General features: G+C 43.5%; 1 protein-coding gene across 1 annotated transcript in view; it reads right to left on the bottom strand.

Moving 5' to 3' along the window:
• LOC144593848 (protein eyes shut homolog) overlaps nt 1-14,949 on the bottom strand; it is a 348,998-nt gene that overhangs the window by 272,633 nt on the left and 61,416 nt on the right. The window contains exon 6 of the mRNA XM_078399967.1: nt 1,849-2,020. Coding sequence (XP_078256093.1) covers nt 1,849-2,020 — 172 coding nt within the window. The remainder of the gene's footprint in view (nt 1-1,848; nt 2,021-14,949) is intronic.

The raw sequence follows: 14,949 nt of genomic DNA, 5'->3' as shown, positions 1-14,949 counted from the left end.
TGTAGTGCATAAGTTTGACTCCAATCGTTCAGTTATAAATTGAACTGAATCGGTACAGTGGCACAATGCCACAATGGTAGAGTTGCTGCCTTACAGAGCCAGAGACCCGGGTTCGATCCTGACTATGTGTGCTGTTCGTACGCCGTTTGTACATTCTCCCTGTGACCGTGTGGTTTTTCTCTGGGTGTTCCAGTTCCACTCACATTCCAAAGTCAAGCAGGTTTGTGTTAATTGGCTTCTGTAAATTATCCCTAGTGTGGACAGAATTAGTATACATGTGGTCGCTGGTTGGTGTGAACGTGGTGGACCGAAGGGTCGGCTTCCATGTTGTTTCTCGAAACTAAACTAAACAAATACTATCTCACTCTCACCACATCTCATCTCCTCAATCAAACTGAACCAAACCCAACTGACTGGAATACCAATTGGACAAAAGCAAAGGCAGCTTGATGCTCATTTACATCCTCTCTCCACATATGACAGGAAAACCAGAAACAGGATAAACATTTCATCCTCTCAAGCATGTTTTTGCTGTCATTCAGATTGTGGCTGATCTGAAGATTAATTCTAAACGCCCAAAAATAGTTGTTGGAGGAACTCAGCTAGTCAAGTAGCATCTGTGCAGGCAGAGGGGTAGTCCGCGTTTTGGGTTGAGACCCTGCACAAGGACAGAGCAAGGTTCTATCCACCTCAGATCTATGGAATTCTCTGCCTCAGAAGGCAGTGGAGACCAATTCTCAGGATGCTTTCAAGAGAGAGCCAGATAGAGCTCTTAATGATAGCGGAGTCAGGGGGTATGGGGAGAGGGTACTGATTGTGGATGATCAGCCATGATCACATTGAATGGCGGTGCTGGCTCGAAGGGCCAGATGGCCTACTCCTGCTATTGTCTATTTATATTTTTGTTTATTGGTCCCCAGCCTCAACTGTTCTGTGAAAAAAAACCTTCCACAGGTGTTTTTGGTCAAATGCTAGGTTGCTTTCTTTCCCTTATGCTGGATTATCTTCATCCACCTTATTGGTTTCTTAGGATGCCTGAGTTACCTACCTCTCAAATGAGCTGGACTAACTGCTATATAGCGAAGGTAAGATTGGGAGATGAGTTAGCATATTCCATTCCAACCATCCATGAGGTTGGCAAGGCCATAGTCTGTGTTTGTGACCAAATGGGAGATAGAACCACCTTGAGCCATATTCTGATGTGGCTGGTTACAGAGTAACTGGTATCACAGACGTATTTTCTGCAGTCTGCAGCTTAAGAGAAGATGTAACCCGTCCAGCAGGCTCTTTGCAAGTCTATGCTTGGCAGTTCTTCAGTGCCAGAAGAATGCTTTATAAGCTGGTGATTGAAAAGGGCACTGCTGCTGACAAGGACAAACCACTTGAGCTACTGCTACCAGCATCTATACTTCTCATGTAAATTCTTGCTGTATTTTTGGACGGCTATGCCTGGGGAATATTGGGGATGGGGGAAGGTGATCTCTGAGCAGAGGTGAATTGGAGCTGATTTGGTGCCACCTTGGTTGCATTTCTGGATCCAAGGGAGGTACTTTTGCTGCCAATATTGCCGCAGACAGAGAACCCCAGAGATTCATTAAGGGGAATGCAAAAGTGCTTGTCATGTCTCCAAGTTGTACACAAGCCACCACATCAAGAAGCAGTTTCCGAGCACAGTTGCTGTGGTAATGTTCGCTGCACATGTATAAAAAGAAAATTCTCTTCCTTGAATAACAGCGACAAGAATAGCTGAGCTTGTGGTTCAGTACAGTGCTTCAAGCACTATGGTATCGCTTTCCATACAAAACGATCCCACTGTAAATGTTGAAAGGCTTATCATTCTGAACTTACATGCCCTGAAGACAAGGGTTTGAGGCACATTCATTGACATTGTGTTCACAATTCGTTCCAGCAAACCCTTTCAAACAGATGCAGCTGTAGAGACGGATACCATCGATGCACGTCCCCTCATTGTTGCATGGAGCAGATGCACAGTCATTGATATTAACTTCACATCTTCTACCTAGAAAAGAGAATAAGAGAGCACGTGAGCTGCTTTGCAAATTGGCCCACCAATATATTCAGTGATTGCAGCTTTGACTAAAGCAGCTGTGGAATTATTCTTCCAGGGATTGAGAAATGACAGTTATTAACCCATACAAAAGGGCTCTTTATAAAGTCAACATAACAAACCTTAAACACGGCTGTCTTTTCGTTGATTACCGTTCAGAGACTTAGTTACAGAGTCACTGAGTCATACAGCACCGAAACAGGCCCTTTGGCCCAATGTGTTTGCGCATCCAAATACTGCACTAATTCAATTTTATTCTTCCCAAAGCTCCCCTCAGATTTTATCACTCATCCAAACATTAGCAGCAATTTACAGTGGCCAGCTATCTCCCAGCGCATTTGGGAGGAAACCAGAGCATCGGGAGAAAATTCATACAGCCTCAGGGAGAACGTGCAAACTTCAAACGGACAGCACCAGAGGTCAGGATTGAACCAGGGTCCCCGAAGCTGTCAGGTGGCAGCTCTACCGGCTGCACCACCACCTCTACGAGCTGTGCCACTGTATTCTCTGAGCTGCACCACTGCATTCTGAGGCCATAATCCTGTCGGGCTCTTGCAATACAGTAGTGAAGAGTTGCAGCAATGTCAGATATATCAGGCTGCTGATGCTAGTTAAACCAGGGTCCCGTCTGCCCTCGCAGGTGAACAGAAGTACCTGATTATATTATTCTGAAGAGGAGCAGGCAAGCCTCTCCACCAATATATCTGCATCAACCAACATCATCCAAAAGATAGTAAAATAAAATACAATTCTGCACAGAATTGTACAGCACCAGGAGAGACCATTTTGCCTAACCACTTTGTGACAGTATTTACAATCTACATAGATATCCCCTCGTGTAGGAAGGAACTGCAGATGCTGGTTTACACTGAAGATAGACACAAAATGCTGGAGTTACTCAGCGGGACAGGAAGCATCTCTGGAGAGAAGAAATGGGTGACGTTTCGGGTCTGAATAAGGGTCTTGACCCAAAATGTCACCCATTCCTTCTATTCAGAGATGCTGCCTGTCCCGCTGAGTTACTCCAGCATTTGTGTCTATCTTCGATTTTGACCAGCATCTGCAGTTCTTTCCTACACAGCATGCCTTCAAAAACCGGTAAAAAACAACAACTTTCATTTATATAGTACATTAAGTATGGCAAAATTAAACTAGGTACTTCAAAACAATCAAATACAACTGAGCCCCATAAGGAGTTGGCACAGCATGTGACCATAAAAAGGTTTGAAGGAGGGTCTTAAGGAGACGGAGAAACTTAGCTGGAAACAGAGTAGGTGAAAGCATAACTCGAGGATGAGCAGGAATTTGGAGAAATGCAGAAACCGTAAGGAGACTATGAGAAATGACAATGGAGAAAGCAAGAACCATAAAATCGTTTACCGCAGTTCTGAGAAGGGTTAGAGGAGGAAAGTTTAAAAATAATTAATATTTCATTAATCAACAAAGTACATATTATCAATTTTAGCTATTACGGTTGCTGCTGTTAAATTCTCCTGTATTAGCCACCATTCTATTATTTTATACTATTAATAACACAATGGTACAGCTTTCTGGTAAAAGTTGAATATCTTTCCCTTCACATTTAGCACTATGATATTACCAGATAAGTGAAAAATAGTGCATCCATTTTTAGCTGCCAAATAGATCATCGTTAAAAATAAAAACTTTGGACAGGATCAATACCACATGCAGTTGAGAAAAATCACATAACAAGAAATACTAAAAGGCTCTATTCCATCAGTCTAAGAAAAATTATCCAATAAAGGACAGATATAAATATCAATAATTTTGCTTTTGTATTAAAAAGCTGTCTGTACATCGCTGAAGTACTGGGAATTGGAGAATGGGAATTCCACAGCATGGGGTGTACATGTCCATAAGTTCAGAAGTGATAGGAGAAGAATTAGGCCATTCGGCCCATCAAGTCTACTCCGCCATTCAATCATGGGTGATCTATCTTTCCCACTCAACCCCATTCTCTTGCCTTCACCCCATAACCCTGACACCCGTACTTATCAAGATTATGTCAATCTCCACCTTACCAATATTCAAAATGCCAGAAAGAACAGCCAACAATGGTGGTCAGGAGTATCCAAGAGACGAGGATGGGAAAGATACACAGCATACATTAGGACTGGTAAAGATTACAGAAATATGTAGGGATAGGATATATAAAAGTTTGCATTTGAGGAATAGAATGTCGCCAGGAGTTAAAGGACAAAATCTATTTTGTGGATAAATGTTATCATTAACAGATGTTGTCCCTGATGTTACATAGAAACATAGAAAATAGGTGTAGGAGGAGACCATTTAGCTCTTCAATTATCCACAATCAGTAACATGTGCCTGCCTTCTACCCATATCCCTTGATTCCGCTAGCCCCGAGAGCTCTATCTAACTCTCTTTTAAATTCTTCCAGTGAATTGGCCTCCACAGCCTTCTGTGGCAGAGAATTCCACAAATTCACAACTCTGGGTGAAAAAGTTTTTTCTCACCTAATTTTTAAATGGTCTCCCCTTGATTCTTAGACTGTGGGCCCTGGTTTTGGACTCCCCAACATTGGGAACATTTTTCCTGCATCTGGCTTGTCCAGTCTTTTTATAATTTTATACGTTTCTATAAGATTCCCTCTCATCCTTCTAAATTCCAGTGAATACAAGCCCAGTCTTTCCAATCTTTCCTCATATGACAGTCCCGCCATCCCGGGGATTAATCTTGTGAACCTATGCTGCACTGCCTCAATAGCAAGGATGTCCTTCCTCAAATTAGAAGATCAAAACTGCACACAATACTCCAGATGTGGTCTCACCAGTGCCCTATACAACTGCAGAAGGACCTCTTTGCTCCTATACTCAAATCCTATTGTTATGAAGGCCAACATGCCATTAGCTTTCTTCACTGCCTGCTCTACCAGCATGTTTACTTTCAGTGACTGGTGTACAAGGACACCCAGGTCTCGTTGTACTTCCCTTTTACCTAATCTGACACCACTGAGATAATAATCCGCCTCCTTGTATTTGCCGCCAAAGTGGATAACCTCACATTTATCTACACTATACTGCATCTACCCTGCATCTGCCCACTCAATTAACCTGTGCAAGTCACCCTGCAACCTTCAAACATCCTTTTCGCAGTTCACACTGCTACCCAGCTTTGTGTCATCTGCAAATTTGCTGGTGTTACTTCTAATTCCATCATCCAAATCATTAATATATATTGGAAATAGTTCTGGCCCTAGCACCGAGCCTTGCGGCACTCCACTGCCTGCCATTCTAAAAAGGACCCGTTTATTCCTACTCTGCTTCCTGTCTGCCAACCAATTTTCTATCCATGTCAATACCCTACCCCCAATACCATGTGCTCTAATTTTGCCCACTAGTCTCCTGTGTGGGAACTTAAAGGTTTTCTGAAAGTCCAGATACACTACATCCACTGGCTCTCCTTCATCCATTTTACTTGTCACATCCTCAAAAAATTCCAGAAGATTAGTCAAGCAGGATTTCCCCTTCATATATCCATGCTGAATTGGTCCAATCCTTTTAATGCTATCCAAATGCACCGTTATTACTTCTTTAATAATTGACTCCAGCATCTTCCCAACCACCGATGTCAGGCTAACTGGTCTATAATTCCCCGTTTTCTCTCTTGCTCCTTTCTTGAAAAGTGGGATAACATTAGCTCCTCTCCAATCGACAGAAACTGATCCTGAATCTATAGAACATTGGAAAATGATCACCAATGCATCCACGTTTTCTGGAGCCACCTCCTTGAGTATCCTGGGATGGAGGTTACTCAAGGATGTTGAAAAGTTAATAAGAATTACTGCTACAAACACGAGTGCCAGTTGTACAACACCACTGCTACAATGTGCATTGATAATTGTTTTCTTCCGCTTGGTGCTCATAAAACACGAGAAGCTCATTTGTGGCACGTTAGATAATATTATGTTCAACAACGACAAAAGAGATCATGTAACTTTAAATTCTGCTCAGGCTTAGCTAGACTTTTCCATCAATTAGCAGTCAGTGTCTGTGATCTCTGCACATGATTTAAATAAAGTAAAACAAAAAAAAACAATCACAAATCAATAAAAACACTAAACAAAGGGTAATATGATTTGAAAAGAAAAAGACATACCATCTCTTATTAACTTGGCCTACAGTCCCAATAAATGGGCAGAGTTGGCTGGAAACAGATTAGAGAGGCAGATTTACCAGCATATTGCTAGAGAATCTCAGCACGACAGGACGGCACCATTGGAAGCCTGCAGCCCAGGGACAGAGCAGAGTGATAGGTGTGCTGGTATCTGTCACCCAGCAAATCCCTGACTTAAACTGTGTTCACCTAAACCTAGGACTGACCGACCTGAGAAGGGGAACCAGCACAATTTAACCATTAAAATTTTGACTTCTTAAATCCCAGCAATTTTTTTTTTAAGTTAAAAATATATATTGGTGTGTATGGCAAACTAATGAAGGCTTTGTACACGGGATTATTGCTCACGGTATCATTAGTTACAGAACTGGACTCAAATATTTTGTGCCCTTTAAGTCCTCTCCACTGTGTCATTAAAATAGTTAAACTCTAACCCAAACAATTGAAACATTTAAATACTTATCTAATCCCAAAAAAGACCAACCATTTTAGAATTTGCACTGAGGTAGACACAAAATGTTGGAGTAACTCAGCGGGTCAGGCAACATTTCTGGAGAGAAGGAATGGATGACTTTTCGGGTCGAGACCCTTCATCAGTCTGAAGAAGGGTCTCGACCCGAAACGTCACCCATTCCTTCTCTCCAGGGATGCTGCCTGACTCGCTGAGTTACTCCAGCATTTTGTGTCTACCTTCGATTTAAACCAGCATCTGCAGTTCTTCCCTACACACTATAGAATTTTCACTATTGTGGTCTTGTTTACTGAGATAACTGGTAATTTATATACTGTTGTTGTTGACTATAATGTGCCTGTAAAGCTGCAGCAAGTAAGAAAATCATTTTCCAGGTTCCTATCCAATGAATATGACAAATAAGCATCCTTGCTTCTGGTCTCTTGCCTTGTCAGAGTCATCCAGCACATTGAATTAAGAACATCTCTCTGCTTTCGATATCTTCTTCAAATGAAATTCCGACAATGTTGTGCTCTGTGACTTGAAGACTCTGGACTCCCTTCTCCGGAATAAATAGCATCCAGACTGGAAGCACCATGACCCTCAAGCCATCTATCATGGTGTATCTCCAGCCTGCATAGCCCCACACAACTTGCTCTTCCTCTCAGCAATCTCCAATCTAACCCTCCCATCAACCATCTCCAGGCCCCCCATCACCACCGGCTGATCACAATCCGCACCACCAAAGATAAATGGTCTCAAGCCTCCGGTTTCAATGCTATCCAGATTGATATTCCAAACTTCCCTGACCCCTCCCACATTGCCTGAAAACATAGTCAGAAGCATTTTGACTGCACTAAATGTTGAAGTCCGTTTCTATTGATTGGACATTTTCCGCCACATTCACCACAGAATTTTATAAAGCGATCCCTTGAACTAACCGCCTGTTCGCTTGTGACACATTGCCCCATTAGAGCCTTTCCAAGCATCAGACAATAGCTAGGCCAAAATTTGCAGATAGGGGCTATCAATCCCTTATATCTCTGTTCAAAGGAAAACAAACACACTTCTCCAGTCCCTCCAGGTAACTAAGACAGTTGTTCCTGAGACCACTCCAGTAAATCCCCACTACACTCTCTCCAAGCTTGATTCCTGACATAAAACATGGTCCTGGTAATTCGAGTTTCACTGTACCTTAATTGGTACGTGACAATAAACTGACCTTCGAACCTTTGAACTGCTTACAGTCCCCCAGCTGAACCCTAGCCTCTGTGTGATAATGCTTCAGGCTAAATTCTTGAACTTGGTATTGTTGCCCAGACTTGCTGGTTGCTTCTCTCTTTCTTTTTGCTTAAACGGTGTCCATTCCAAGATGTCCTCGCACCCTGACCATGCCAGGCGACAACTGCATCAAACCTTTAACACTGGAGCAGTAGAGGGCACTCTAAGGCTAATTTTATGGAGCACCATAAGAATCCAGCTGAATATCTTATTACTTGTCTCTCAGCACTCCATGCCTGGAACTAGTTAATGATGAATGACCTGAATAAGCTCAGCCTCATAATTAACTCAAGATGCACTATATTATCTGCTTTAAAACATTTGAGTGGTACAGGATATTTCAGTTACCGTGTACATTTCAAGTGTGAGGGAACTCATTAAAAATTGAGATAACAATTAGAAAGGGGCAATACATTAATTTGTTGGATGCTATGCATCCATCACAAAAGGCTGAGAAACTCAGCAGTATAGCATCTGTTGTTAAAAGACAAAGCAGAAGCCAAAGTACTCAACCTCCCAACAGAATGCACCTACTCAACATATCCTGCAAGGATGGCACTGACACTATGTTAAGTAGAGAGAAGGGGCATCCAATCCACACAATGGCATAGCTAGTAGAGCCAGAGACCCAGGTTCAATCCTGACCTTGGGTATCATCTGTGTGGAATTTGTATATTCTTTCTGCGATGAGGGAAGAAACTGGAAAACCCAGAGATGTTTGAGTTGGTAGGTTAATTGCCCATTGTATTGCACCTAATGTGTGGGCGAATGGTAGATTTTTATAGGGGTTGACGAGAATGTGGAGATAATAAAAAAATGAATTATTGTAGGATCAGTATAAATGGGGTGTTTGATGGTTGGTGGGGATCCAGTGGGCCGAAGTGCCTGGTTTCCATGCTATATCTCTCTATGATCCTATGTCTCCATGGTGTCCTTCAGCCAGAAGGAGTGTTATCCCTTTGCATATGCATGTAGAGAGCCTAACGTTGATCCAACCATTTCTCCTGAGCAGAGCTAGGACAAAGTTGTGACAAGAACTGGTTAACTATGTTCAGGAAACTAAGTCTATATGCAGCCAAACCCACTAATCTTAACCCGCCACAAGGGAGCTATGCTTTTTAAAATACTCATCTGCCTGACACTCACTGAAACAGCACAGTTTTCAACAATCTCCTCTTCCCATCACCGCAACCTCACTGTTCTCTCCTCCACCTTTACCTGATCCCTGCAGCTTTCCTAATTGCTGCTCCAATCTCTCCCAATTGTTTGTTATTGGAGAAAGGCAAAAAGCAATCAAAACTGTTCAGATATCACATTCAACTGTTGTGAAATAGCCATAGTTTACATCATTATATGGCACAGAAATCAAACAACTGTTTTCAACAAAAGATAGGAATATAATTGAGGGCCAGAAAGGCAAATGAAACAGTGTTAAAATTGATTCTTAAGTGCCTGTAAAGAATATAAAATTTGAGAGGATTTTGTAGAAAGATTGCTGGCATTGAAACATTAAAAGGAAGAAGTTTGCTTTGTCCATTTGACCTCCATTGCCCATATTTTTTTTAAACAAAGGTACAGTTTACACTATTTCAGTCATTGCAGCTTAGAGCTTATTTAATTGTCAGGGCATTTTTTATGTGGTTAACAACAGAATGTCACTTGTTGCGGTAAATTAATTGGTCAAACATCAAGATACTGCACATACTTTCTCTGACCTGTTAGACTGCCTGAAATATATTGGATGAACTACAATACACTACAGCTGAGTTCTGGGCAAGCTTGAGCCATTGTCATTGTCCCATTCTCCAGCCTTGGTCAAACCCGATCCCAAACTATTTGTAACCCCAGCGTCTTCTTCACCCGTGATGAATTGTCCTCCTCTTGTGCTCATTCGAAAGTCAAAGTCATAGAGCCTTACAGCATGGAAACAGGCCTTTCAGCCCAACTTGCCTATGCTGGCCAACATGTCCCATCTACACTAGTCCCACCTGCTGCGTTTGGTCCATATCCCTCTAAATCTGTCTATCCATGTGCCTGTCTAAATGTTTCTTAAACGTTGCAATAGTACCGGCCTCAATGACCTCTTCTGGCAGCTCGTTCGATGCACCCTCCACCCTATGTATGAAACAGTTACCCCTCAGATTCCTATTAAACTTCCCCCTTTACCTTAAACCTATGTCCTCTGGATCTTATCACAAACATCAATCACTCACACCTCTGTGACATTGCATTGCTTTAATCCATTGCAGCTGATATCCCCATACTTGCCTTGTAAAAAAAAAGCCACACTCCTCTAATATCCTCAATGGATCGACTGGGCTTATATTCACTGGAATTTAGAAGGATGAGAGGGGTTCTTATAGAAACATATAAAATCCTTAAGGGATTGGACAGGCTCGATGCAGGAAAAATGTTCCCGATGTTGGGGGAGTCCAGAACCAGGGGTCACAGTTTAAGAATATGGAGAAAGTCATTTAGGACTGAGATGAGGAAAAGGTTTTTCAACCAGAGAGTTGTGAATCTGTGGAAATCTCTGCCACAGAAGGTAGTGGAGGCCAATTCACTGGATGTTTTCAAGAGAGAGGTCTGAGAGCGAATGGAATCAAGGGATATGGGGAGAAAGCAGGAATGGGGTACTGATTCTGGATGATCACCCATGAATGCCGCTACTGGCTCAAAGGATTGAATGGCCGACTCCTGCATCATTTTTCTATGTTTCTATATTCTCCTGATCAGTTTCCCATCCTTGGGTCTATAAACCTCAGCTCAGAACCCAGCTGCCCAGTCACTGCCAGCATCACTGATCTACCATTACTCCCTGCCTGCAATGCTTCAAATTTCCAATTTTCATTTGTGTGGTTAATCCCATTTTTAACCCTCAACATTGCTAATTACAGCTCTCCGTGTCACAGCATCCAGATGCATTTGCAATCCTCATTCCTACCCTTCCTTTTGTTTCACTTTTGGCAGCAGTGTTCTCTTTCAACTGGCGGTGTTTGAGTTCTCTCCTCACCCCTGTATTTGTCAGGCAGCCATTATCTCTGCTTTCCTGTATGCTTCTGAGACCCGAAATACCTACAGCTGACATCCTAAGAAACAGAAATAATTAACACCATTGTTGTAAACACACCGTATCTACCAGAAGAAACAGTGAAACAGCATCAGCGTTCACTCCCAGGCCAACACTGTTTGAGGCCTTAGTTTCACTCGGTGCACCATGTGAATTGGCCACGTTATCCAAATGCAAGAAGCCAGTGCTCTGAAACAGACACACTATTCCGAGCCCTAACATGGGAGGTCAGTGGAAAAGATTCAAGGATGTCCAATATCTCCACTGACTCCTGATTTTCGACATCTGCCTTTTTTTAAAAAAGTCATCAACTTCTGGGAATCTCTGGCATATCACTGCTCAAAGTGGAGGAATAACATTCAGGATGGCACTGGGAGCAGAGAGTCCATGCATTGGCAGCATACAGAAACCCTGCTTAAGCACCGTCTCACTAATTATCCGCCCGCCCACCTCATCTCATGCTATGTCTGTGGAAGAGTCTGCAGTTCCCACATTGGTCTCAGAACCTACAGAATCGGCATGTAAGCAAGTCATCTTCAATTCCAAAGGACTGCCTTAGAAGGAGGAGTGTAGACGGTACTGGGTCTAACAAGGTGATTGTTGCTTCTAGGCTGCTACTTTGTTAACTTACTTTCAGGGTTGTACCAATTGTTCGCTGAGGTTTGCCCAACTAATGTGGAGAGACTTGGAATAAATATTAATGCTGTTGTTGCAGACCCTGAGATTAAGAGTCTGCTCAGTTCCTCATACATGCGATTACAGAAAGAATCCAGGCAGGGTGGTGTAGTGGATAGTGAAGAAGGTTAACTAAGATGACAGCAGGATCAACTGAGTCAATAAACGAGGAGCGGCAGCTGTAGTTTAATTCAGATGAGTACAAAGTGTTGGTAAGAGAAACCAAGGGCAGAACTTACATAATAAATGTCAGGGCCCTGGGGAGCATCATAGGACAGAGAGACTGAGAGATACAGGTACATAGTTCTAGGAAAATAGCGACCCAGACTGGGTGGTGAAGGCAGCAAGGCGTTTGACACATTTGCCTTCATCGAAGTTTAAAGGGGACCAGAGAGGCAACTTTTTGCACACATAAGGTGGGGCATATATGTAATGAGCTGTGAGAGGAAGTAGCCTTACGGAGTAAGCTGAAAGAGGAGTTGGGCAGACTGACAGAAGCGGAAATAATTGCCCCAGTAGAGACCCACACACCATGGGTATCCAGCCTTGTGTGTGTAGAAAAGCCCAATGGGAAGTTGAGAGTGTGTTTAGACCCGAGGGATCTGAACAAGGGGCTTAAAAGAAGTCATTACCCAATGACGACGATCGAAGATGTCCTCACCGACCTGAATGATGCCAAGGTCTTTAGCACGTTTGATGCCAAGAACGGGTTTTGGCATGTGGAACTGGATGATGAGAGTTCTCAGCTTACGACATTTAACACACCATATGGTAGATATAGGTGGAGACGCACGCCGTTTGGTCTGTCCACCGCCCCTGAGGAGTTCCAGCGACGACAGAACCAAGTGCTGGAGGGCCTGGAAGGAGTGAGGTCTATTGCTGATGACATCTTGGTGTTTGGGGAAGGAAAAACGGCAGAGGAAGCAGAAAGAGACCATGACAGGAAGGTTAAAGCTCTGATGGAGAGATGTCGTGACCGTCACCTGAAGCTGAACATAGAGAAGGCAAAGCTGAAGGTGAAGGAAGTCACTTTCATAGGACATAGAGTCTCTGCTGCAGGACTGAAACCAGATCCAGGGAAGGTAGAAGCCGTGCTACATATGCCTAACCCAACGGATGTCCAAAGAGTTCAGCGATTTATTGGCTTTGTTAACTACTTGAGCAAATTCCTTCCTGGATTAAGTGACCTATGTGAACCGCTAAGCAAGCTGACACAGAAGGATGTAGTTTGGTGGTGGGCACAGGTGCATGACAGGGCGGTGATGGACATAAAGAAGCTAGTAACTGCCGAGCCAGTACTCAGATACTATGATCCATCCAAGGAGCTGACAGTACAGGCCGACGCGTCAGAAACTGGACTTGGTGCAGCGCTGATGCAGGAGGGCCATCCAGTTGCCTATGCCAGCAGGGCCCTGACGGATGCGGAGACCAGATATGCACAAATAGAAAAAGAATTGCTGGCAGTGATGTTTGGTCTAGAGAGGTTCCATGTGTACACATATGGAAGGCCAGTGAATGTGCAGTCAGACCATAAACCACTGGAGATAATCCCCACAAAACCACTTCATCGGGCACCAAAGAGATTGCAGAGGATGCTGGTGAGGATGCAGACCTATGATGTGACAATAAGATACAGACCAGGGAAGGAGATGCACCTTGCAGACACGCTGAGCAGAGCATATATTCAGACTGGCAAGACTGACAAGACCATGAGAGAACTGGAGACTGTAAACCTGGCAAGGCACATCCCAATAGCACAGCCTCTGCTAAATGGCATAAGGGATGCAACAGGAGAAGATGAGACTATGCAGAAACTGCAAGAGGTGATCAAACGAGGCTGGCCAGAGAACAAGAAGGATGTTGACCCAGAGCTCATCTCCTATTTCCATGTGAGGGACGAGCTGAGTGTTGGAGATGGTCTCATATTTAGGGGAGAGAGAGTAATCATCCCTAAAGCCAGGAGATGCGACATGCTCACAAGAGTACATGATTCCCACATTGGTGTGAATGGCTGTCTAAGAAGGGCAAGAGAATGTCTGCACTGGCCCGGAATGAGTGCAGAAATCAAGGACTTCATACAAAAATGTGAGACATGTCAAGCTCAAGGGAAAGAGCAACCAAAAGAAACGCTGCATTCCCATGAAATTCCAGAGAGACCATGGGCGAAGGTGGGTGCAGATTTGTTCCACTTGGATGGAAGGAACTATTTGATCACTGTGGACTATTTCTCAGGATATTGGGAAATAGACTATCTAGAGAAAACACTGGCAGTGAATGTCATCCATAAAATGAAAGGCCAGTTCGCAAGATATGGAATACCAGATCAGCTCATCACAGATAATGGGCCACAGTTCACAGCTGAAGAGTTCAAGAGTTTTACCAAGAAGTGGCAGTTTGAACATACGAGCACATCACCCTATTATCCACAGAGTAATGGAAAGGCGGAGAGCAGTGTGAAAGTTGCGAAGTCATTGCTGAGGAAGGCTAAGGCTGCCGGAGCTGATCCTTACCTGAGCCTACTAGCTTTTCGCAACACACCAACACCTGGCATGAGTAGCAGTCCAGTTCAAAGATTGATGAACAGACGTACCAGGACCATTCTACCGACTACTCAGAGGCTGCTCAAACCTGAAATTCCAAAAAAAGTAAGAGATGAGTTGAGAGCAGCTAGAGACAGACAAGCAGACTACTACAACAGAGGATCTCAAGATCTGATTCCCCTGAAAGCTGGCGATCCAGTTCGAGTGAAGCCGACCGATAATCGACATCAGTCCTGGAGGAAGGCTGTGGTTGTAGGCCGTGTTGCGCAACCCAGATCTTATGAAGTCAGAACCGAGGACGGCGTCATCTATCGTCGGAATCGGCGCCATCTGAGGAAGACCAACGAGCCATTTCATCGCGTTGATGTTGACCTAGATGACCTGGTGACGTTGCCTGAACCAGAGCGAGAAAATCGACCTATGAGCCGACCACCGGTCCCCAGGGAGCATCAAACCCTGACAACAAGATCTGGTAGATGCGTTCGAAAACCACGCTTCTGCAGGATTATGTGCCCAAATAAGGATAGGGCCTGTACATGTAGTTAAATATAGATGTAAAGGCTATTAGGTTATGTTTAAAAAGTTAATGTTATATTTTCGGTTATAGTTTGATATGCATTGTTTTATGTAATGGCTAATAAAACTAAATAAATAAACAAACACATTAATAGATAAAAAGGGAAAGGGAATGAGGAACCAGACATGTGTT

This window comes from Rhinoraja longicauda, chromosome 5 (genome assembly GCF_053455715.1).
Source record: "Rhinoraja longicauda isolate Sanriku21f chromosome 5, sRhiLon1.1, whole genome shotgun sequence".
In the NCBI taxonomy this organism is placed as follows: Eukaryota; Metazoa; Chordata; class Chondrichthyes; order Rajiformes; family Arhynchobatidae; genus Rhinoraja; species Rhinoraja longicauda.
The sequence above is the reverse complement of the archived record's forward strand: the minus strand, read 5'-3'. Positions and strand labels throughout refer to the sequence as shown.